At 40.4% G+C, this 26224-nt stretch overlaps 1 protein-coding gene across 1 annotated transcript in view; it reads left to right on the forward strand.

The window, feature by feature from the left end:
- Positions 1–1700: 1700 nt before the first annotated feature.
- The window catches only part of LOC119140708 (potassium/sodium hyperpolarization-activated cyclic nucleotide-gated channel 1-like), an 80247-nt gene continuing 55723 nt past the window's right edge, over positions 1701–26224 (forward strand). The window contains exon 1 of the mRNA XM_037372243.1: positions 1701–1874. Coding sequence (XP_037228140.1) covers positions 1701–1874 — 174 coding nt within the window. The remainder of the gene's footprint in view (positions 1875–26224) is intronic.

Consider the following 26224-nt stretch of genomic DNA (forward strand, 5'->3'; position numbering starts at 1 on the left):
ACTTCCTATGGGCAGGCAGGTGTTCGGCCATCCCCAGGAAAGCAGGGCTCCATCACATATAATGGTTACTTGGGAAGACAAACGCCATAATGCCGGATGTCCCCCCCTTCCTTCTTCTTCCCCCAGTTTATATACTCAGCATGACGTCATATTGCATGGAATACCTCTTTGGCTAGCTTGGGTCACCTGTCCTGGCTGTGTCCCCTCCCAATTTCCTGTGCCTCCCCAGCCCTCTCACTGGCAAGACATGAGAAACCAAAAAGTCCTTGACTTATTATAAACATCACCCAGCAACAACTAAAAACATCAGTGTGCTATCAACATTGTTCTCACATCATAGCCAAAACACAGCACTGTACTAACTCCTAAGAAGAAAATTAACTCTAGCCGTGCTGAAACCAGGATAGTAACCTTGGCATTTAAATGGCAAGATAGCAAGCCTGAAGCTCTTTTGAGAAAAAAGAACATTTGAGCAAAGCTTGTATGGGTGGAAGAGAGACACAAATATTGATATTTCATATGTAAATTTTATATATAAATGGTACAAACAATTTGGATATTTGTTTATATTAACAGTATTATTACTTTTTGGTTCTGTATATTAGATACTATACTGGATAACTGCTTAATCTTACTAATGTCATTCTTCCTTCTTCATTTCTGAATTTATTCTCTGTTGTAATAACTACTAGGTTTTGTCATGTACACTGCATGCCTCCAAGCGGTTTGTTTTCCTGGGCACTGGATGATCAACAGCTATAAAACTGTTCTTGTTTCATTCCTTTGACAAGGAAAATAGAAAAATCTGACAAAAATTACTAAGGCTTTTTCGAATGACTTAAAGTGTCTGCTTTTCTCTGGGAACACCCCTTTGACTGTCTCTATGTAAAGATAAAGGAAGGATGCTGACAATACCTTTGCAATTTTAAAAGCTTGTGAGTGAGCTGTCAGGTCCTTCTAATCTCCCAGAGAGAATGGGAATGGGTAGCTGCATATCAGAAATGCATGACCCAGGTATTCACCTTTTATTCTGGGCTGTTTCACAGATTGTGGCTATGAACATAGGTTTGCTATAATTGCAGAATAAACAGACTTCTTTTGAATTGAGATGCTTCTGGTATAAACAATATTACAAGAAAAAGAGGATAAGCATACATTACAACAAATAAGACTTTTTCTCTCCTTGGGAAGTGAAACATCTGATAAGATGAAATGTGGTTGTGTGTTAAAATGGACAACTGAAAAGAATGAAATGGGGCCATAGGAGTATGTTCATGCATATTAAAACAAAATACTACCTTCTTGCGCTTGATAAGTCTGCGTGCTCATCTCTTTTTAATCCGTCTGCCATGGACTGTAAAATAAAATTGACTTTTAGTCTCCTTGTAATTAGGTTAACACCCACATTTAAGAATACAATCATGTATTAAATATAATCAATTTTATTTAATCTCACTGTGCCAAGTACTATCTGGCAGAATCTCTGATGCTTTATCTAACAACTAATTTAGATGGAATATCTCTCATCATGCACAGAGGATACATTACCAGACTGCTCTTTCAAAACCAGTAATCTATGATCCCACTATACAGGTAGAAACATATTTTTCCCTTCAGCTGCTTGCTGGCTCAGTCACCTGTCTCTTTTCTTGCAGAATGATTCCTGGGGAAAGCAGTACTCATACGCACTCTTCAAAGCCATGAGCCATATGCTCTGCATTGGTTATGGAGCCCGTGCCCCTGTCAGCATGTCTGACCTCTGGATAACCATGTTGAGTATGATTGTGGGGGCTACGTGTTATGCCATGTTTGTTGGTCACGCCACTGCCCTCATTCAGTCTCTGGATTCCTCACGGCGACAATATCAAGAAAAGGTAACTCATTTTAATGTAACTTCTTAAGTTTTGAAATAATTGAGCTGTTTTAAATGTGAAAAGGCCTTACAAGTTTACATGAAATAATCTAGTAGCATCTGAATCCTGCAGCAAATTTCATTGAATTTAGAACATGCCATGGGCTAAATATGTTCCTCCATGAACCCACATTCTTTAGGGTGTACATGGTTGTGTGTGTCACATGTATTGAATGAAATCTTGGATGTGAAACTTGCTTTAAACTCTAAAGTCTTCTGTGAAAACACCATCCTCTGGTTCAGACTGTGCTTTATACTCCTGTGCTATACTCTGTATGTACTTGATCTAGGTAGCTTGAATAAGGGCCTTGAGCTCAGTACCTTGGGTATGTCTATATAATTTCCTGCTATTCCTTTGGATCCCAATTTAGGGAAAAACTTGAACATGTGAAAAGAATAGCATTTAAATGAGGACCAGGCCCAATCAATTTGTTTTGTTTGGAACTACCTCAGAGCAGTGCTCAGAAGAGGTCAGTCTTTGGTTTATAATGGTATTGTTTACACTATCCTCCATGACCTGTTAAGTCTTCTCCAAGGACAAAAGGAACGGTGGCCAAAGTACAGAAACGTAGAGAGAATTTAGTGGAAGAAAGACAGTTCTTTATGAAACAGGAAGAAAAAGTTTGTTCAATTCCTTATTAAATTATTTGTAGGTATAGTTAGAATTAAAAAGGCATAAATAGGTACAGGGTGGGAACTTTGAGCACAAAGATGCACTAATTAACACTGTCAGTTGTGTAATAAAAGGCAGAGTCAAGTATGGGTGAAGCTATGAAACGAGGTGATGAGGCAAGGAATGGTGGCATAAGGAAGAAGGGATCAGAATGAACCTCAGCAAGGGACAATAAGGTTATGCAGAGTTATTGAGGTGCTTAAAAGAAGCCAAATTTGGTTATTATAGTAAATGGGGAACTGGAGAGGCCCTGCCAGGAGAGAGGTCAGCTGAGCAAGGTAGTGAAATCAGAGAGTTCAAATCAGCAAATAAAAAACGTGGCCTGAGCAATAGTATTTGGCATATGTCCAGAAAGGCAAATTGGGCAGAAATCCCAGTGTGATGGAACATAAGCCTCGGGGAGAAACCTGGCAGACAGTAAGTAGAGGAGAGGGTGACCCTGGCATGTGCTGAAAATGAAAAGGAATGGCCTGAGTTTGCTGGGCAAGAAAAAGGGAAAAGTCAAAATAAAGGTCTGAGTAGAATGGATTGGAGCATTTTCTTTGCAGGCAGGCAAAGAGAGAGGAAGACAAGAGTGTGTGGGAGAAAAAGAGTTTAAATTCAGTTCTGTTAAGCTCAAGTTGCAACAAGACCATGGAGTCAATATATGAGACAGGGAAAGGTAAGGGATGAGCCATAAATCCAGCAATAGGAAAATTGGACAGTGGCTGACACATTAATCTCACAGCTATTTAAAACAGAAGTTTGCAAGCAAGAAAGCCCACACAATGTTATTTTAAAACATAAGTGAGGATGAAAGGTTTAGAAGGAGAGGATGAGTGAGCATTAAAACCTCTGAAAATTTGAGTTCTGTCAGTGACCATGTGAAACCACCTAATCCATCTCAGTATAAAGTCACAGGGCTAATCATGGTAGGTGATTTAACCCAAGCTAACCGGTTTGTTAGGTCTGTTCTGCTAGCTGAAAGGGAAGTAATTTTATTAAAATGGGACACTTATAGGAAGCTGTGGGGCAGAAACATCTTTACCATAGGTACAAAGGCAGGCATAGGGAAGAAAACTCTAAACCTAGTATAACTGAAGTTTCATTAGAGTCAACATATATACACACACATATACAGATGTATGAAATCAGCAGAAATGTCACCATCCACCTGAAATCTCATCTTAATCATTATCCTCAGACCTTCCTGGATGCAGCATGATATCACAATGTTTTGAGCATAAGAAATGTAGTGCACATGTAAAAATATTCATATATTTTAAACTGTGTTAAGTAAAGCCAGTTTTATTTGTGGTTTTGGTGTAAATTAAAACCTGGCAGCAGTCAAGTGGTATTGCATTTCTCATGTTTTCACATAACAGAAAACAAACCTTTTCTTGTTTTTTTCCCCATTTTTTATGCACACACTTTATTAAACATTACTATAGAAATGTCTGGCATTTTTCACTTCCTGCAGTTCTGAACATTTTCATTCCTCTTTTTGTTTTTACTTCTTATTTGTTTCCTGACATCAGAAGCAAGAGCATAACATGACATTGATAATCAGGAGTGAAAGAAATGAGCCAAAAATTGCATGTTTCTTGACTTTCTGGCAGCAGTTTGTATGCCAATTATTATGAGCTAGAGCTAAAGGATGTCTTAATTAAATAATTTTTTCTACTGATTTTTGAGACCCTGAAATCATATGTATCAGCTATAACAACTATACTGACATGTTTTTATATTCTTGTCCATTGATTTATCATAGTTTAATCATATATTTTGAAATAAATCTTTGATTATAGCCTAACAATTATAAACCATTACTATATACTGCTAATGAATATTGTATATTTTTCTTTACTCTGCAAACTAAATAAATAGGTATTTCAAAGACCAGTTTGTGCTATCAGTTTGTCAGCCTATTTTCTAAATTGTTGACAGATAAAAATAACTTATATTTCACTTAACTGAGACTTGAGAAAAAAGTAAATCAAATCTTCAGCCACAGGTTTCAGAGTTTTAATATATATACTGCATTATATATTTTGGCCTAGTGCATTGCTTTTTTTTTTTTTAACTTCTGAAATTAAAAAATTGGAAAAAACATGAGACTATGACTTGTTTAGGCTTTGGGGGCTTAAATGCTAGAATTAATTTTTTTTAGTCTTACGTATATAGGATTGTGTAGTTCTTGGCTCGATTGTTTTCTTTATGAGACACAAAAAATAGGCAACATAGAATGATAGCAGAGATGAAAAAAGATGCTGTTCTTAGGTTCTTCTATGAGTAAAATTATGCCAAAATCTTATCCTCCTTGTTTTCCAACTAATTTTTTTGCTGTACCTAAAATGATATTTCATAAATATATCTGTGGAATACAACTAATGGAAGGAGAGTTCTGGTCTTTCTCACACTGAAAGCACCTAGAAGTAACATATTTGCTGAAATCACCATATCTTCCTCATTCAGATCCTTCCAAAGCTCAGGGTATGCAAAATTAAACATGCATAATTCAAAATAGAAGAAATAAACACAGGAAGACAAGGAAGAGTTTTCATTAAGCCAAATATGTCAAACACCATCTAAGAACTTGACAAGCATTGCATGCTGAGAGAAATCAAAGAATGGTAAGAAAGAAAATATTGTTCCATGAGTTTACTGTTGTGGGCGGGCCAAAGACATAATTTATCAGAGGAAATTAACAGTGATTATTAGATGCCAAATGTAGAAGGGGGACAATAAAATCACATACCAATAATTGCTACAAAAAAGGACGCATTGATACATTCTGGTCACTTTGAGGAACGCTTCAGAGATTTTTCTGTTGAAGTGAATGGAACTGTTCTCAGAGAAAAAATACCTCTCAGAGTGAATACATACATCAGAACTTGTCTTCAGTGAGTGAAGTGCCAGTGCCTGACAGAGGAGAAAGATGTGTTCAAGCCAGATATACTCAATCCATATTTCCTTTTCAATAAGTAAGTCTGACAGACCATTCTACCTTATAAAAGGACAGAAGAAGTCAACAAATCAATGGCATCTCTCCCGCCTCAGTCTTTGGTATAAATCCAAGATGAACATATCAGTAAATAGAAGTCATATTTTAAGTGATAACTCCTTGGAAATTTTCCAATATCTGGAAAGTCAACATATCTCAAAGACATTTGCCTTTGCTAAGGCAACATTTATTTGAAACAACCAGAAATACATATGCTGAATTTGTTAAAAAACTGGTGTGAAACAGCAGTCAAATGAAGAGTCACTTGACAAGAAGCTAAAGATCATTAGTAAAATACTTCTTTAGATGTTGGCAGTTTTTAATGGGAAGATGTTCACCTAATGCTCTGGATATCATTGAATAATCCTGACTGAAGACTGGTTAGTATTTCCTGTGTTCCAGTCTGTTGTGGGCATAAAATATCCAGAAACAAAGTCACAACAAGCTAATAGAGGCAAGATTTGTGATAGCATACAGATTGTCTCATGTTCATAAAGATTTTTAAATTGCTTTGATAAAATGAAAGCTATTAGATCCATTTTCATTATGCTATAATTTTGTATATTTTGATTTTCCTCTATTGGTAAACAACTCAAAAAAACATGCAAGATTTCAAAAATAGGAAAACCAGACAAGGCAATTTTACTAGTTGCAAGTATTAGAGAGGCATAAATGATATGTAATTCAACCATATGCATATCATAGGAAATGGAAAAAATTACAACTATCTCCGTATAGTGGATGCTGTCCTAGTCTTGGAAAGATATGTTAAATCATTATTAAAGACATGAAAGAATTCTGGGCTTGACATGAGCTTCGAATGTCCCAAAGGACATATCTTAGCCCTATATTCTCCTTTTATCTAATCTCTTAATTTATGGTCTTTTAGCACATTTTCAGTTAAATCAGTCTAGTTCAAAGGGAGAAAAGGATCTAAAAGTACTTTTCTACAAATGAAAAGCAATATTTACATATAAAGATTATTTAAAAGCAATTTACTAATTGGTTTGGGGTATTTTTACATAGACAGCATTGTGATTTGAAGCACAGACTGCTCATTTTTCATTTTCTTTTTAAGCACCAAAAAAAAAATAATGTTTAAAAATGAATAACAGGTTTAGGGCAGGAAGATGGCTTTAGATTTTGCAGCATGATGCCTTGCACTGGCTTTTTAAGTCTGCCTCTCACAGCTCCAGTTTGGATATCTAAATTGTCTGTGAAGTGCATGGGGACATGCTCAACACACACTTTGCAAGAGGCAGCAATCTCTCAGGGTGCTTTGGGGCAGAATTGGCTGAAGCATGTTTCCATTTCCCTTCCCCTCCATGAAGCTGTGGCACATACTTGAGCACCTCATGCAGTGAGACATTGGAGCTCCTTCCTTTGAAAACAGGGAAGAGAAACCACCTTTCTCTTCAGAGGTGGCCAGAAGAGCAGGTGGAAATGCCTCCCCTGCCCAAGACACACCTGGGGCAGAGGACAGTCCTGGAAACAGCAGAGGCAGGTTCAGAGCCAACCTGCAATTGAAGCAGGAGTATGTCCCTGCCACTCATTCTGGAGTCCTTGTGCTGGTGTGAGATGAAACAGATGGAAAGGAAAGTGCAAAGGAGACTCCTCACCTCAGCAGCTCAAACCACATTGCTGAGAGGAATGGAAAATGTGCTGTGCCTGAGAAGGTTAAGGTGAATGACAGTGACTCCCTGGGGGACAACACACTCTGCTCTGCTCCCCTACCTCTCCCCAGGGGCATTTATAACTGGTTTCCAGAAAACTCACAAGAGGTGCTGGCAGCAGGGACAAAACCTTTTCTCAGATGAGTGTCTTAAATGCTGGGGTGAAAAGTTGTGCTTCTTTCTCTGAGTGGTTATTTTAGAGTGCAGTGGAGAGGCTCTGCCGTAGAGTAAAATCAAGACTTTGTAACCACTCATTCAGCCAGTGATGCCTCTGCATTTTTTAATGAGCAGCTCTTCCATGTTTTCCTAAGTTTTAAGCACTTTGTGGTTAAATTCAAGGTAGAACAATGCAGATACCCAGTTCTCAATATGCTCATTAGTAGAGCTTTGGTGCCTAGCAGACTTTTCTGGAAAATCTTAGACATCTGTATCTCATCTGTAAGTATCAGGGACAAGCTGACTTTTGGTCAGCTCGCCCTTGCTGGAGACCAGTCAGATGAGACAGAGTGAAACAGATAAAGCAGAGTTTCTGTTGCCTATGTATTATATATCGTTCATAAAAATCTTTGAATTTCTAGTTCTGCTTTTTTTTTTGCTTAAACTGGACAGATATACAGAATACAAAGAGCAGAACTTGAATTTTACATACCCAGCTCACCTTGCAATCTGGAGTTTTAGCATGTAATTCCTGGATTGGATCTGATCAGCAAAGTTTCTCATGAAATATTGATTTGCAAGTTGAGTAGCTTTTCATAGCATTCTTTTTTTTTAATTTATTTTATTTTTAAATGGAGCTCCTGCTTTTCTGATGCTGCTAGTGGCTTTTAGAAAGCATGAGAATAGTGTAACACAAAAATGTTCTGTGATTGGTTTCAACTCCTTCTCTTTACTTAACAATAACCCATTTTCATTTATCCAGCATAATTTTAACAATGCGTCATGTCATGTTCAGGTTGCTGGAGCAGGTGAGCCATTTTCCATTTTGCCGATATATCTTACCTTTTCTGTGCAGTTGTGCTACAGTATACATGCCACCCCAAAGGAATTACATCATTGAATTGGTACTTCATTATTGTATTTCATCTTCTCATTACAGTCAGTCTTGCTGGGGTAATAGGCCTGGTTATTTTTGCCTTGTATCCCTAAAAAGGCAATTGGTTCCTCCCAGTAGCAGGTACTGTGCAAGCCAAGTGCTATCTACCCAGCTTCATCATATCTGTGCCAAACTGTGAAAAACAAACAAACAAACAAAAATCCTTTAGAACACATTTTTCTAAACATTAAATATTTATTAAAAGCATAATGAAAGCAGATCTTTTCATAAAAATCCACAATGCCATGAGTTAGCATTGAACAGTATGGGGTTACGAAAAGGTCATTTTCACATAAGCATCTATACAATTGCCTTCTAGAAAAAATATTTGTTTATCAGCTGCTTTTTATTATGGGCAGTGCTGGATGCCTATATATATTCAGGCAGAGCTGGCCGAACATATTTCTTTATTGCAGAATTTGATGTAAATGTAAAAATAATTTTATAAAGTTTTGAATAAAAAGTTGAGCAATTCTTAAATGAAAAGTGAAGGCAAATCTTTGGGTGTTCCTTATACATTTTATAGGAGCTGGTAACCTGAGTTTAATGGAGTTAATTCCCTTAATTAAGATGCCTCCCTATCCTTTTTCATCATTATTTTTCCTGGCGCAGGTCTGTCTTTTCTCCTGGCTTTGTAGTGAATTTAAGCAAGTAAAAGGAGAGAGCGATCACCTGGCAGAAGAGTAGCTCTCTTTGTTGCTGATTCACTCCTGCACAGCATCAGGAGTCTTTCAGTCCTCATTTGTGCAGTGTCAGGGCAGCATCAGAAGATGGACATGGGCCTCACCTCAGCCAGGAGTACCATTGACACCAGAGGCAGCCCAAAAGGCTAACACAAAGAAAAATTGAGGCAGAGAGCCCAAAGGGATGATTGATCAGTGTAACAGTGGAAGGCATCTGTGACTTTCCTATGGTAGGCCTGCGAAGAAAAAAGCATCTGGAAGTAGTAGGAGCCAAAGAAAATGTGAAGTAGGAGGTAGGGAGGGATGAAGAGGGGAAAGAACCATGTCCTGGTTTCAGGTGGGATACAGTTAGTTTTCTTCTTAGTAGCTGGTACAGTGCTGTGTTTTAGATTTGGTGTGAGAACAATGTTGATAGGACAGGGATGCTTTTAGTTGTTGCTGGGTAATGTTTATACTAAGTCAAGGACTGTTCAGGTTTTTGGACCCTGCCAGCAAGAGGGCTGGAGGGGCACAGGAAATTGGGAGGGGACACAGCCAGGACAGGTGACCCAAGCTAGCCAAAGAGGTATTTCATGCAATATGACGTCATGCTGAGTATATAAACTGGGGGAAGAAGAACGAATGTGTGGACAACCAGCATTATGGCGTTTGTCTTCCCAAGTAACCATTATATGTGATGGAGCCCTGCTTTCCTGGGGATGGCTGAGAACCTGCCTGCTGATGGAAAGTGGTGAATGAATTCCTTGTTTTGCTTTGTTTGCATGCGTGGCTTTTGCTTTACCTATTAAATTGTTCTTATCTCAACCCTTGAGTTTTACATTCCTTTCCATTTTTCCTCCCCATCCCTCTGGGTGAGGGGGAGTGAGTGAGCGGCTGTGTGGTGCTTGGTTGCCGGCTGGGGTTAAACCACAACAAACCAGGTCTGTACTGGAATGAGAGACTATTGGCTTCTTTGAAATAGAACTGTGATAGAGATAGGAGCTTATAATGGAGGATTTGTTGATGGCCCTTGAATTCATCTGCTGAGAAAAGCCTCTGATTGGGCTCATCTGGAAGAAATCCAGAAATTATTTGCTGTGTCTAGACCACATATCTCTTGAAGACTGAAAAATGGCCTGGTGATCTGTTATTTATCTATATCATCCTTAAAATCAATTCCCCCAAAACAAGAAAAATGTTCTTTTAAACAAAAACAACCATTTTGCATTGCTGAACTGGAACAACCCTCCTCAGCAGGGCTGTGCAGGTGCCAGGTTGGCTTCACCTGTGTTCCTGCACTGGAGCCCTTTGACAGGATGCCACTGTCAGTGCTGGTAATCGTGTTTAGAGTACTAGTTGTACTGGGTTTATGTGTCAAGGTTTTGTTAGAAGGGGGAGCTACAGGGGTGGCATATGCAAGAAACTGCTAGAATCTTCTTGTGTCCAATGGAACAAATGCCAGCTGGCTCCAAGATGAACCCGCTACTGGCCAAGGCTGAGACAATCAACAATGGTGGTAGTGCCTCTGTGATAATATGTTTAAGAAGGGAGAAAGAAACCTGTGCAACACCAGCAGCAGCCAGAAGAGAGGAGTGAGAATATGTGAGAGCAACAACTCTGCAGACACCAAGGTCAGTGCAGAAAGAGGGGTAGGAGGTGCTTCAGGCACCAGAGCAGATTCCCCTGCAGCCTGTGGTGAAGACCATGGTGAGGCAGGCTGTACTCCTGCAGCCCTTGGAGGTTAATGGTGGAGCAGACATCCACCTGCAGCCCATGGAGATCCCCATACTGGAGCAGGTGGATGTACCTGAAGGAGGCTGTGACCTTGTGGGAGGCCTATGCTGGAGCAGGCTCCTGGCAGGACCTGCGGCCCCATGGAGAGAGGAGCTCATGCTGGATCAGGTTTGCTGGCAGGACTTGTGACCCTGCAGGGGACTCACACTGGATCAGGGGAAGAGTGTGAGGAACTTTCCCTCTGAAGAGTGGCAAAGACAAGGTGTGATGAACTGACCCCATCCCCCTGTGCCACTTGGGGGGAGGAGGTAGAGAAATTGAGAGTGAAGTTGAGCCCAGGAAGAAGGGAGGGGTGGGGGGAAGGTGTTTTTAAAATTTGGGTTTATTTCTCATCATCCTACTCTGATTTGATTGGCAATAAATTAAACTAATTTCCCCAAGATGAGTCTGTTTTGCCCATGATGGTAATTGGTGAATGATGTCTCCCTGTACTTATCTTGACCCATGAGCCTTTCATTATATTTTCTCTCCCCTGTCCAGATGAGGAGGGGAGTGATAGAGTGGCTTTGGTGGGCACCTGGCATTCAGCCAGGGTCAACCCACCATGCTAGTTTAGAATATAAGTGGACTTGGATTATCAGTTACACATGTGAAACAATAGCCGTTGGAGTCCATCATATTTACAGTACTATAGTGCAAATTGCTTCTCTTGCCATGGAAACAAAGTGTCCTTTATTCTACTCCAAAACTAAGATAAATTTTGCTAAAATTTCAGATGCTGAACAAAATTCTCCTAAAAATTCATAAGTTAAGAAAGAGATAGGTATTTTATAAATCTGATTTCTGTAAAATCAAACAAAATGTAAATGATCCTTAGGTCTTTTTACTTTAGATTTTTTAATAGAATTTTTTAGGATCCCTTTCCTAGCCTTTCACTACTTTCATAGTTTTTCATACCCTTTTTATGTTTTTCTCACTTCTTCAAAGCTCTTTATATTTCTCCTTCATGTTATGGAAGAAGGTAAAAAAAAGAAAATAAAGGTATTATTTGACAGAAGTTCCATTATTTCTCTAGGAGTTACAGCTTTTGTGACTTTACTTTTGGATAAACCCAGCTATATTGAATAAAACACTTTCCCTGAGCGTTTCTCCTAAAATGATCAGCACAGAAACATAATGTCATAGTTTGAATTAAATCTCCATAGACATGTGGGAAGTAATCCACTACTACGAAGAACTTTTTCTGTCTTTTTGGAGACAGATTTCCTCTGGTTGATGCATTGAACTATTTCTTCACAACCAGAAATAAGAATTGATAGTTTATTTGAAGAAAAGTATAAATTACCTTAAAATATGTTCTTTGCAGAATGCACTCCACTGGCTTTTCTATCTCTGATAGGCTCTATAGCTGTCCTAATTCTCATTTTTACTCTACTTCAAGAATTATCCTTAAGTCTTATTAAACCTTATTATTTTTTTCCTGTACCAGGTGAATACATTCCATAATTCTGGAATACAAGGGGAAACATCCTGTCACTTACAGACATCCCTTTGGAACTCTCAGGTCTATAGTGACTGCTTTTCATTGGAGTACAAATGGTTGCTTGGAGTTTTACTTTACTGCTATGACTCTAGGATTAAGCCTCCAGGTGCCATAAATTCATTTCTATAAGGATGTCTCTGAAGTGTTTATACTTAAAGACTAGAAAAAGAGAAGGTAAGGAGAAAAAGAAGATAGGACGATTGTAGATATTTTGTAAGAATGAATAAAACAAAATGCCTGGGAACGTGAAGGGGAGCAGTTTGTCAGACTGTTGGAGGCTGTTGCAGTTGGTGTAGAAGGCTCAGAATCGTGAATGCCAGGTTATGTTTTGTGTTAACCTCAGTGATTCAGGTGAAGCTGGAGACATGAACAGTGTCTGACAAACAATTTTAGATTATTTTAAAAATTAATTATAATCTCCAAGTCACCTTTATAAATGAAAGGGCTCTTTGCATCATGCAGTGAAAAGCTATATGCTCAAATAACATGCAATGTTTCAGACTGTATATGCTAAGCAGTAAATCATAAATTAATAAGTTATTATTAATGAGGTTACCTGCTGAGAGCAGAGGGGTTTTGATCTCTAAGCTCCTGCAGTTTAAAAAAAAAAAAAATAATAAAAATAATCTCAGTGCTGCAGCTGTCTGACACTGACTCAGTTGTTTGCATGTTAAATGTCTGTGACGAGGTGGATTAATTGCAGCCAATGGCCCTGTGCAGACCCTTTCCCACAAGTAGCATCTGCATGGGATGAGTGTTTTTCAGTGTTTCCCACCACCTCGATTCTGTGTAAGTGATTATACTTTATTGGAAAAGCAAGGTGAAATGTGATCATCTACACTGCTATTTCTATCCCTATGAAGAACATATTTTTTTTCTCTCTCTCTTTAATTTGATGCATGCTTATACAAAGCAGAAAATACACTGAGAGATGCCCAGCCTAGAACAACCATTTCCTCATCATTAGGACACTGCTGTGAAATGAGGGAAGGCCAGTTTTCAGGTCTCTGATCAGAAGTCAAGAAAGGCAATGCATCCAATAACTGAGCAACTAGACCATATTTATTTACTGAAGAAACTTTGTCTCTCCCTTTGGCTTTGGACAGACCTTCCCATGCATGATAAACTTATTGCCATGCAAATTTCTTTGAAATGGATCAATTTAAAAAGCAAGTTCTTTTTGGTAAATTGACATTTCCCATTAATTAATAATAAAAAAAAGGCAAGCTATAATTAGGTCTTATCAGAGCCAGAATTTCCAGGATCAGCAGCTGTATCATACCAGTGTTTCTATCTTATTACTTTTTTTTTAGTGACACAGGGAAATTGAAAAGAAAAAAAAATCAAAAAAATCCAAAAGATACAGAAAATTGTACAAGATGACTGGATAGGTATTAAATTTCGCTTTGAAACTGGCAACTTTAAGGATACCATTACAACATATATGATATTTTTAAATAAGCTGTCATCTATATAGTATTTTTCTCATAAAAGCAGGATGATTTTCTTTTTTAGACTTGATACAGTTTCACCTATAAGAGCATGGAGAAGAGATGCTTTTCATTCCTCATGGCTTTGGTAGTTGTTTCATTAAATCAGAGTTCCGTTATTGCATCTGTGAAGAGGGGAACTGAGCTTGCTTTTCATGCTCGTTCTCTCCCCTACCCTTTTTAAAACAGTAAAAAGCAAATTTGTGCAATATAAATAACAGGCTAAGAAAACATATCCTATTCAGAAAAATTCCGTATAACTTAATTTCTCAATTACACTAATTGTAAAGAGCAATAATAAGAGATAGTGTATTTTGTGGCAATTGAAAGGAAGTGTTTAATTACTGTGTATAAGTAAAATGACAGCTTAAAGCATTCTTGCAAGCAACAGTATTCTTTGGGGGGTAATTAGTGAAAAATAGATAGTAAACAAATGATAGGTTTTTAGGCTAAACAAATCACTTAGGCTAAACTTTATCACTGATAAAGACCTATAAAAGTGAACCTATCACACCATTCAACAGAAAACTTAGGTTTTATTTTGAGACGAGTTTGATTATAAACTGTTGGAGTTTTTTCTGTGAAAAGATCTGTAAGCTAAGTAGAGTAGCAGTGAAGAAAGCAGATTGTAGAAATATCTCTGGATTCATAGTGAATTCACCATTCAGTGACTGTGGGGTGGACAGGTAAGCTTATTACTTTACTAATATCAAAAGAAGGTAACCAAATGGATGATTGGCAGGTTCACTATCTGTTAACTTTTCTGAACAAAACCAGATCTCTGGTCATTTGATAACCATTAGTGCATACCATTTGTGCTTATTCATGTATAGTTATCATCACAGGTAATCATCCTATAAGTAGATGTTAAAGGTTAGTGCTAACTTCAAGTTTGACCAAGTATTCAGTTAGAGACAGTCCTTCGGTGCCTTGACAGCTAGATCTAAACTTCAGCTGGTTCATGAAATAACCTGCTATCAGTCCAGAGGACTACGCATAAATGAGAGGTGTTTGTAAGGTGGAAGTCATTCCTTTTTCAAATTAGCTTGGGGGAAGTCATACAAGAGGGGGACAGGGATTTGAGTCTTTTCCCCATGTCCTGGTTTAACCCTGGGTGGCAACCAAGCACCACGCAGCCACTCGCTCATTCCCTCCACAGTGGGATGGAGGAGAGGATCAGAAGAGTAAAAGTAATGTAAAACTCAAGGGTTGAGATACAGTTTAATAGGTAAAGCAAAAGCTGCACACACAAGCAAAGCAAAACAAGGAATTCATTCACCACTTCCCATGGGCAGGCAGGTGTTCAGCCATCCCCAGGAAAGCAGGGCTCCATCACACGTAACAGTTACTTGGGAAGACAAATGCCATAATGCCAGATGTCCCTCCCTTCCTTCTTTCCCCAGTTTATATACTCAGCATGATGTCATACAGTATGGAATACCTCTTTGGCTAGCTTGGGTCACCTGTCCTGGCTGTGTCCCCTCACAATTTCCTGTGCCCCTCCAGTCCTCTCCCTGGCAAGACCTGAGAAGCTAAAAAATCCTTGACTTGGTATAAATATTACCTAGAAACAACTAAAAACATCAGTGTGCTATCAACATTGTTCTCACACCAAATCCAAAACACATCACTGTACCAGCTACTAAGAAGAAAACTAAGTCTATCCCAGCTGAAACCAGGACACCCCATTTGAAACACGGAGGTATTTCAACATTCAAAACATTTCTTTTCCTAATAATCCCAGTCAAGGATAGGATGAAAAGAATTTTAAAAGTATCTACTGTACAAATATGAGACATACAGTAACCTTTGCAAGTGTCACAACAATATTTCTTCATTCCTGGTTGAATTTCCTGTGGAGGGCGAGAGTCACTTTTGACCAAGAGCATGGAAACCAGCTGCAGCCCTCTACTGAATATGAAGCAGGAGCCTAAAGAGATTATTTTTAACATTAGGACAGAATCAATGAGTCTACTCCTATACAGATGAAAAAATTGTTGTCATATGGAAAACAATGATCACTGCAAATAGCAAATATGTAGTAGCAGCTACTGAAGATAATGCTTTTAAATGTTGGGTGAGACTGAATAGAGGCTGAGCTTAATCACTTTAGGAATTTTTATCCAAAATTCTTTGTAACTTGGGAAAATGTTTTTGACTTTTCTCTCATTTCTGTCCTCCGGTAATCTAAAAACCATTCAGGTGCTCAACCAAGGGCAGTAGGTAAATGCTTACCCCTACGTTGTGTTTGCATAACATGAGGGCCTTGCAGTAATGAGGAATACTTGTTGGCTAGGTAGGATTCCCTTACTGTAGAAGAGAGCTGATTGGTGATCATGTTTTCCACTTTATTCTAGCTGCTGGTAGCTGAAGCTCCAGGCTAGAGGCATCAGCACAGCTAATACAGTGCAGCACACCCAGTATATTATTGTTTGATTCTGTAATTGTGAATTGAGGCATACAAACAGTTGATGAATGGATTGTATGACTGACAGTGGTTGCAGACAGGAGACAATAACTTTGGAGACCTTATATCACCCAGCTGACAGGTTCATTAAATAGTAGTTTGCAGTCTGAGATGGAAAAGATGCATGTAATAGTATTCTGCAGTATCTACATGCCCTGGCCAGACTCCTATAATCAAAAATAGGGGTTCCTCATCTTTTGTAATAAGGAATACTGGTTTTACCTCATTTACACCACTGTGTATCAGGAGTAATGCTTGCAGTTGAATCTACTCTGGTGCTTCTCATGTGAAATAAGAAAAGCCAAAGGAAAAAAATAATAAAGTCAGTTTTGAGGGAACTTGCGGTGACTTGGAAATTTACTTGACAAAGATGTAATAAAAGCACCCGAGTTGCTTTTGTGAATGTGGAATTAAGACATCTATTTTCTGAATAAACCAAACCAACCAACCAACCAAAAAAACCCACCCCAAGTCAACCACAATTTTAAATCTAGAAGGAAAAAGATACAGTTTGATGAGAAGAATCATTAGAGACAAATTCCACACATGTATGATGATGCAGGTTGAAGTATCAAGTCTGATGGATGACTCTAGGATCAGTTACAGCTCTTCTATGTACAATTTAAATACAAAGTTTTGACAAAATTTAACTTTGCTGACATTTTTATCAACCTCAGATGTAAAGTCGCACTTAGAAAAAACAGGGGAAGCTATAGAATTTTCATATTTATTCAAGGATTTGTTGTGATTTAACCCTAACGTGGAGCACAAAGGATTGAGATAATGACAGGTCAAATCAGACTGTGTTAGAACAAAATTGCTGTCGGTATTCATTGTCTTGGGTTAATAATCATTAACCACAATGCTGATTTCTCTGCTTTAGAAGTTGCTGCCCATGATCCCAGGGTTGAATTGTCTTGTTTATTTACAGTATGAGTTCCCTTTTGTGTTGTTTGTTTACATTGGGACCTGGGGTAAAGTTATTATAGTGTTGTACTACATAGTGCTAGTCTATAATATGATGGACTTGTTGGTTATGAAACTAATCTGGTCTGTGTACTTGGGTGTTGTCGCCTCTGTGTGTCTGGTGGCCCCTGTGGGGGAATGCCAACAACTGTACCTTTGGCTTTGTTTTCCCAGAGAGTCGACCTATGGGTGGGGCCCACACCTCCCCCTTCTCCCCAGGACTAATTACTGAAACATTTAGGATTTTTGGAAATTCTGAATATCTTTGGTCATGAGAAGCACCATAGCGCAGGTCCTGACACTATTGCTAGGATTACTGAATGTGGTTTTCACCTCCTGGACCTGGTGGAGATTTGCATGACCAGCTGTAGCTACTCTAGCCTCCATGGCAGAAACAACAGCTGCTGCAGCCCCTGTGGCTGCTCCAGCCTGTGGCAGGCACTGCAGCTACCTCAGCCCCTGAAATGAGTCTTGCAGAAGACCAACCTGTATCAGTGGCTCCTATAAGAAGAAATGGAAAGCAACTCGTTTGGTAAAGGAAGAGGATGAAACAGGCCCATCATGAACAAGATGAAGAAGGTAAGCAAGAGGTAACCTCTCAATTCCTATCTCTGAGTGAACGGCAGGATATGCAGAAAGATATGCCTGTCAATCAGGTGAACACATGATCGCCTGGTTGCTTTGATGCTGGGATAATGGGGCTAATAGTATAGACTTGGAGGGTGGGGAAGCCAAGCAGCTGGGATCACTTGCTAAAGAAAGGGGCATTAACAGGGCAATTGGAAAAGGAGTGCAAATCATCAGCCTCTGGAGGTGACTTCTGTCAAGTGTTAAAGATATCCCTACAAGGAGGATATTACATGTCACCCAACCAAGTGGACTGCAATAGATAAGGGTATGCAGTCCTCGAGGGAATTAGCTGTGAAAGAGATGATTTATTATAACCTGAATGATCCACAGTCACCCACAGATCCTGATGAAGTGCAATGCACACAACCCATGTGGCAGAAATTGGTACAGAGCGCACCATCAGCATATGCCAACTCATTGGCAGTAATGGGTTGGTCAGACACTGCACCACCAACAGTGGATGAAGTGGTTCATCAGTTCCAAGACTATGAAGATAGTGTCTCTACCTCCATCATCTCAGCTGTAGAGAGACTGTTCCAGTGGCTTGACAAGCATATATCCTACTCTCCACCTGTACGGACCTGCATTTCAGTTATCAACCACAGATGCCCTTCTGTTTGGGAGGGAGAATACAACAGATACATACCATGAGGTACCCTGTGGTCTTACCTGTGGGGCCACAGAGGAGACGTGAGGAGGTGGGATGCATTACCTACCTCTACCCTGAAGGAATGAGTGCATGAATTACAAGGAAGAACAATCACAAATGGGGAGTCTTCCAGGAAGGTTGCTGCTCCAGTCATCCAGACAGAGTGATAGGGCCAACTTTACACTTGATTCTGTGAAAAGGGATTCTAATCCACTCTGACAAGACATAAGAGAGCAGAACTACTGTCTACTTTGCCTGGCCTTTCAGAAGACCCGTCTGTGGTGTGGTTACTCAAAATTGAAGAACCACAGGTGCCGATTGCTACCACAGCAGTGCACTGGCAGCAATACTGCACCAACCAAGACTACCAGATCCATAAGCTGATTCGCTGACTAGAGAGCCAAGGAGTGATCAGCAGAACCCATTCATCTTTTAATAGCCCCATATAGCCAGTACAAAAGCCTAATGGAGAATGGAGACTAACAGTGGAATATCATCGCCTGAATGAAGTCACGCTGCCATTGAGCGCTGCTGTGCCAGACATGCTAGAACTTCAATATGAACTGGAATCAAAGGCAGCTAAGTAGTATGCAAATATTGATATTGCAAATGTGTTTTTCTCGATCCCTTTGGCTGTGGAGTGCAGGCCACAGTTTGCCTTCACTTGGAGGGGTGTCCAATACACCTGGAATTGACTGCCCCAGGGGTGGAAACACAGCCCTACCATCTGTCATGGACTGATCCAGGCTGCACTAGAACAGGGTGAAGCTCCAGAACATCTGCAGTACATTGATGACATCATCGTATGGGGCAATACAGCAGAAGTTTTTGAGAAAGGGGAAAAAATAATCCAAATACTTCTGAAAGCTGGTTTTGCAATAAAACAAAGTAAAGTCAAGGGACCTGCACAGGAGATCCTATATTTGGGAATAAAATGGCAAAATAGATGTTGTGAGATCCCAATGGATGCGATCAACAAAACAGCAGCTATGTCTCCACCAACTAATAAGAAACTCAGGCTTTCTTAGGCATTGTGGACTTTTGTGTGGGAGAGGATAGAGAATGTCTGAAGAGATGTATGAGAGGAGGATGGAGAATGTCTGATCTGGCAGGAGATGAGAGAACAGCTGGGTATTGTGAAGGAAAGTAAGTAAGATAAACATGGTTATCTAGTAGTCAAAAGGTGTCTGTGTGCTTGTAGTGATATATAGCTATGTAACTGCATGAATGGTTTCTGCCCTGAGCCTGGTGGTACATACAGCTGGAATTTATATCCAGGCTCAGAGATATAAATATGAGCTTCTCTGTACAATAAGGTGTTTCTGGTTGCACCAACAACTGGAGCCTGTGCCTTCATACGCCACAAATGGCACCTAATGTGGGGCTTAAGTAGGAGGCTCATGGAGCCCAAACCAGTGGTGTTGCCCAACTGAACCAGGATCCGTGGAAATTTTGTGCACCCATCACCTACAATACAGGTGAGCAGTCGGGAACAATGGGAGGGAATTTATTTCAAGATCAACAGCACAGCTTGGATGTATTGCGACAGCTGCTTGCAGCTCAGCAACGAGCTGTGACAGGTCTACAGCTAGGGACTCTGTTAGAATGGATCCATGACAAAGTGCCAGACTTTCCACCTGATGGCACTTTGCAAATTCCTGCCTGGCAAGCGGTCAGCAGAAGATTGTATGATGCTGCTGCGGAGGGGGACTCTGCAGCAGGAATACATTTAGCAACTTGGTGGCAAATTCTGACTACTCTCCGCCAAGTGTGGACTAATTCTACTAACAGTGCTAAACCAGGGGAAGCTGTAAATTCCATCGACAGCATGATTCTTCTCAACACACTGTCAACGATGGTGACTCCATCCACACCTCCTCTGCCCCACAAGCTCCTGTTGCCAGTTGCAGCGACCCTCACAGCACAGGACCAAGTGTAGGCAAAGGAACAATGATTCCATTGACAATGAGAATCCTTTTGATCCAGGTCCTATGGATCCAGAAAAGGAACCAGACCTTTCCCCCCCCTCCCCATGCGTTGACTGTATTTTTGGGGAAGGTGAAAGGGAGTCTGGGGGATCCATGGCAGGAATGCAAGCGGGAAGTGCTTAAGCAAGGGGATTTGGGTGTCGCTATGGCATGTCCAGGATTTTATCGGCCAAATCAACCTCCAGAGTGGCAGCCTGTGCAATATGAGGCTATTAAAGAGTTAAGAGTAGCAGTGCGAGAATGGGGGATTCATAGTACATTCCCTATGTCCCTTCTTGAAGCGATGGCAGAGTCTTATACACTCGCACTGCATGATTGGAGGTCATTGCTTTGCATGGTACTAACTCCGATGCCGTATATGATGTGGCTATCTGATTTTTGTGAGCTATGTGTAGTGGCCTCACTTGAAAACTTTAATTGGGGAATTGCTTTTAGCTATGAGTAGTTACCTGGGAAAAAATAATTATGCCGCTTCCACGACTCAGGCAGGGTATCCCAGGGATGCCTATTTGCAAATTAAGGAGATAGCTATTAAGGCAGTCCAGAAGATACCTCTGGGCGAGCCTCTAGTGCAGGGGTCCTCAAAATTTTTAAACAGGGGGCCAGCGCGGATGAAGTGGCAGGCAGTCATCTGCGGCTGCTTGGTTTCCCCCCCAACCCCCGGCAGGGTGTGTGTGTGTGGGGGTTCTGTAAATACCGGGGGCCGGATTGAGGACCCTGGGGGGGCCATATCCAGCCCCCAGGCCGTAGTTTGAGGACCCCTGCTCTAGTGAGTTGTTCACCAAAGTCTTGCAGGGTCCTAGAGGGTCATATACTACCTTTACTGATCAGCTTCAGAACACTTTGCAACAAGTTGAGCATGAGGAAGCTCGAGGGTTGCTTTTAAAGCAACTAGCTATGATAATGCCAGTGAAGATTGCAAACGGGCATTGCAGCCCTTTTGCAATCGCAACCCCACCATGTGTCAAATGTTTATAATTCAGACCTCACAGCAGACTATAACTCTCAAGTTAACTTCTGGAATGCAGCACATCACATTTTTGCTTCTCTAATCCCTTCTGTAGGAACAGCACATACCCTTAAAACAATAAATTAGGCTACTGGCTTGCTAAAGAAAGTATTGCTACGAACACTGCTCTTTCTGGCTTATTAGCAGATGTTGATTCTGTCTGTCATGCATTGCTATAGAACCGAGATGCTATTGATTTTTTATTGTTGGCACAGGGACATGGGTGTGAAGACTTTGGTGGGATGTGTTGCATGAATCTGAGTGACCACTCTGAATCAATTCACAAAAGCATACAAAATTTAAGAGCCTTAAAGATCTGCAGCAGAGCCAGGGGCGGGATGCCTTTGGTCTCTTCTCACGGCTGGGAAACTTTGGGACATGCATCAAAAGTATTGCAGGATTTATTATAATTGCCTTAACTGCCATATTTATGTTTGCCTTATGTCTCCCATGCCTTTTTTCCTGTATTCAGCATTTAGTTGACCGTAACATAAATCACGTCATGGTCACCCAGCTACACACAACCTTTGCCTTGTTGCATTTAAGAAGGAAAAAGGGGGAGATGTGGGAGAGGAGGACAGAGAATGTCTGAAGAGAGATGTATGAGAGGAGGATGGAGAATGTCTGGTCATTACTGAAAGGAGATAAGAGAGAGGAGGATAGAGAATGTCTGAAGAGAGATGTATGAGAGGAGGATGGAGAATGTCTGATCTGGCAGGAGATGAGAGAACAGCTGGGTATTTTGAAGGAAAGTAAGAAAGATAAACATGGTTATCTAGTAGTCAAAAGGTGTCTGCATGCTTGTAGTGATATATGGCTATGAGACTGCATGAATGGTTTCTACCCTGAGCCCGGTGGTACATACAGCTGGAATTTGTATCCAGGCTCAGAGATATAAATATGAGCTTCTCTGTACAATAAAGTGTCTCTGGTTGCACCAAGCCTTCATACGCCACACTTTGGAGAATGCACATTCCAAACTACAGTATGATTATAATCCCTCATTATCATGTGACCCAAAAGAAGAATGATTTTAAATGGGGCACTGAGCAATAACAAGTCTTTGAAAAAATTAAATGGGAGATAGTTCAAGCAGTAGGCCTTGGGCCAATGTGGACTAGGCAAGATGTAAATAGTGTGCTGTACACCACAGCCAGGGAGAATGGCCCTACCTGGAGCCTCTGGCAGAAAGTACCAGGGGAAATGGGAGGTCGACCCTTGCGCTTTTGGAGCAGAGGATACAGAGGATCTGAGGCCTGCTATACTCCAACTGAAAAAGAGATATTGGCAGCTTATGAAGGTGTTCGAGCCGCTTCAGAGGTGATTGGTAATGAAGCATAGACCCTTCTCCTGGTGCCCTGGTTACCAGGGCTGGACTGGATGCAACTGATGCTACATGGAGCAAGTGCGTTGTGCTGATTACACAATGAGCTTGGATAGGAAATCCCAATCATCCAGGAATCTTGGAAATTATTATGGACTGCCCAGAAGGTAAAGATTTTGGAATGTCATCAGTGGAGGAGGTGACACATGCTGAAGCTCCACTGCATAATGAACTGCCAGAACATGAGAAGCAGTATGCCTTGTGTTGTCGCGACGGAGGGAAGACACAGTCACTCAATATGAGTGATCAGCAGACTTCGTTTATTGTCCCTTACAGTCACCTTTTATGCCTTCTTATAATTAGCTCATACATATTACAAAAGTTAAGCTCATTATTGGTTAGTTGCCTAAATACCAAGCCCGCCCCTTGTTTGTCTTCTGTAGTTATCTGTTCCCACCTGCAACATTCTTTTCCCACCAAAATCTTCCTGTTATTGTGTAACAAGGACAGCCAAAGACAGTGTATTTTGCTTTACTTCAGATAAGCTGAGAGCGATGTGCATTTTTGTCCAGCCAGCTGGACTATGTCTATGTGAACTTTTTCAGCTAGCCAGTTATCCACAATTCCCCCGTTTTTATTTTGGGCGACATAGGCCTGGTTGACCATTTTCAATAACAGCGTTTTAACACAGGAAAATACACAGCCAACTTATAAAATCTCAGTTCAGAAGTATAATTCCTGAAATACTTGAAAAATAAAGTTAGCTTGAAGCTTTAATTTAGATGCTCTTTCTGTTCCAGTGATATAAAAAGTTTAAAAAATTCAAAGGTAGTTTTAAAGTTCTGAACATGGACTAATGCAAGCTCAAAACCCAAAAAGAAACCAAAATGATGTTTGACTAGGAATATTTGCAAATATTTTGGTGGAAAATCCCTGACCATTAACAATTTTCTGTCCAAATAACAACTGCCCTTATGCAACCAACCAGTCCATACATTTTCTGAAGAATACCTCATTGATATCAAAGAATTAACAAAGGGGAAAAATTAGTTCTAAGCTATATACATTCATAGGGGGATTTTTCAATAGTTACATACAGATTTACACACTAAGCCATAATGGCTTGTAGGTGATACACACAAGAAGAGTACGTTGCTTATCTGTCTGAATGTCTATGCTAAATTTGACAACTATGCCACAAGCCAAGCCTACATGGGTGCTGTGTGTTATGCACGTTCCTTAACAAACAGAAGTATAATAGACAAATTCCCAAGATCTAGTCCCCAACCTAATTATATTATTTTGTAGCCAATTAAGGAAAATAACACAAATGTGCATATCTACATGTGCACACACCTTTTAGTTCAGAACCAATCTGTGATAAAAGGCCTTAGCCTTATGGCATCATCGAATCTTAACGAGTACGGTAATTAAAAATGCAGTCTTACTGTAAGTGCGATTTATGCTGACATTCCCTCAAATGCTACACGTGAGTATTTCTCACTCAACTGCCTCAAGTTAAAATAGTAGTATTTGTTAATATGTATTAAAAAATCATTAATTCTCTACAATAGCAGTTGACTTCCATAACACTATGTAAGCAAAAGAGGCTTAAGATGGGTTTTCTGAATACTAACAATTTATTTTAGACTGTCTAAACTCAGGTCTTGAAAGATTTCACTCTGCCAGACGTAGAAACACTGTTGCACTCCAGCTGTGATATCCCTTTCCCAAGTTGTCACATGCACATCTCGCTCAAGCAACATTATTGTTAAAGTTTCTCTCTGCTACATAAAAGTATATTGCACTTGTAGACATAAAAGACAGCACCCTTACTTAGATTATTACCTTATTACCTCATAACTCTTAGTATACCTTGTATCTCTGATTTCATCACTTCAAAAATTCACCAGAAGCAGATAAAACCACAGCATCAGACTAAACTACACCTTAACTGCTGATTCAAATAAAGGCATTCTCTTCAGATATGCCTAATGCTTACAAATAATTTTGGCTGGTTTTGATCAAAAAACTATTATTACAATAATGATCAAAAATAATAATCCCGTTTGCAAAATGCCTTTAAGCCAGCCTCCTAGTCCCAACCAATTTCCACATTCAGAATACAGCATAAATACAGAATACAGAATAAATTATCTCCATCAAGGCAAAAAGACTTCTTTTTAAACACAGAGATGTTTGCTAGTTCAAGGCAGAAACCCGTTTCTTGTAGGGGACATCTGAAGCACCTTTTTTTTTTTTTTTTTTTTTTTTTTGGTGGGTTTGTAATCAATTCCGTATTTTCCCTTGAGAAGCTTAAGCTGTTCCACTTGTTTCAGGAGTGTTTCCAACTCTGATTTGTCGAATAGGTCCGTATTTCCCAAAAATATCATACATTTCCTCCGCTGTGATTTTATACGGCAGGTTCCGAATATAAAGGATCCGATTGACCTCTGGGGGCAGCCAGATGTTAGCTCGCTTGGCCGCTTGCATCGCCATGGCGCCGATCGGAGGCGGGGGGGTGCCGCCTTGGAGAGAAACCGCGGCCGGGAAGGGGCCTGCCGGGCTGCGCGCCGCCGCTCGCCGCTGCCGCGGGGGACCCAGATGCTATCCCATACGCTAATAACCCGAGTAATTCCTTTTTACAATCTATGTCCTGAACGCTCCGCTTTTCTAAAAAGCATATGAGCGAATCGTACGCTGCTTGTCTTTCCATACCTTCGTCAGCGCTGTTGCAGCCTTTGCGAGACTTCGGCGATGCGTGGCCGGCGGGACCCTCTGTAGGTGCTCCCGGGCGCGGGGACTGTGCCCTTCCGCCTCCTGCGCTGCTTTCAGGACCGGTACCCGAATCTCCGTCGAACCGTGGCTCGCAGGTTCAGCCCTCTCTAGGGTCCCTGTTCGGGCGCCATTTGTTGCGACGGAGGGAAGACACAGTCGCTCAATATGAGTGATCAGCAGACTTCATTTATTGTCTCTTACAGTCACCTTTTATGCCTTCTTATAATTAGCTCATACATATTACAAAAGTTAAGCTCATTATTGGTTAGTTGCCTAAATACCAAGCCCGCCCCTTGTTTGTCTTCTGTAGTTATCTGTTCCCACCTGCAACATTCTTTTCCCACCAAAATCTTCCTGTTATTGTGTAACAAGGACAGCCAAAGACAGTGTATTTTGCTTTACTTCAGATAAGCTGAGAGCGATGTGCATTTTTGTCCAGCCAGCTGGACTATGTCTATGTGACCCTTTTCAGCTAGCCAGTTATCCACATTGTGTACTGATGGGTCCTTCCATATTGTAGGAAAGCATCGGAGGTGGAAGGTGGCTGTATGAGGTCCCCTACAACAAGTTGCAGAAACTGCTGAAGGAGAAGGTGAATCAAGTCAGTTTGCAGAAGTGAAAGCTATCCAGCTGGCTTTAGATGTTGCTGA

Source organism: Falco rusticolus, chromosome W (genome assembly GCF_015220075.1).
Source record: "Falco rusticolus isolate bFalRus1 chromosome W, bFalRus1.pri, whole genome shotgun sequence".
Taxonomy (NCBI): Eukaryota; Metazoa; Chordata; class Aves; order Falconiformes; family Falconidae; genus Falco; species Falco rusticolus.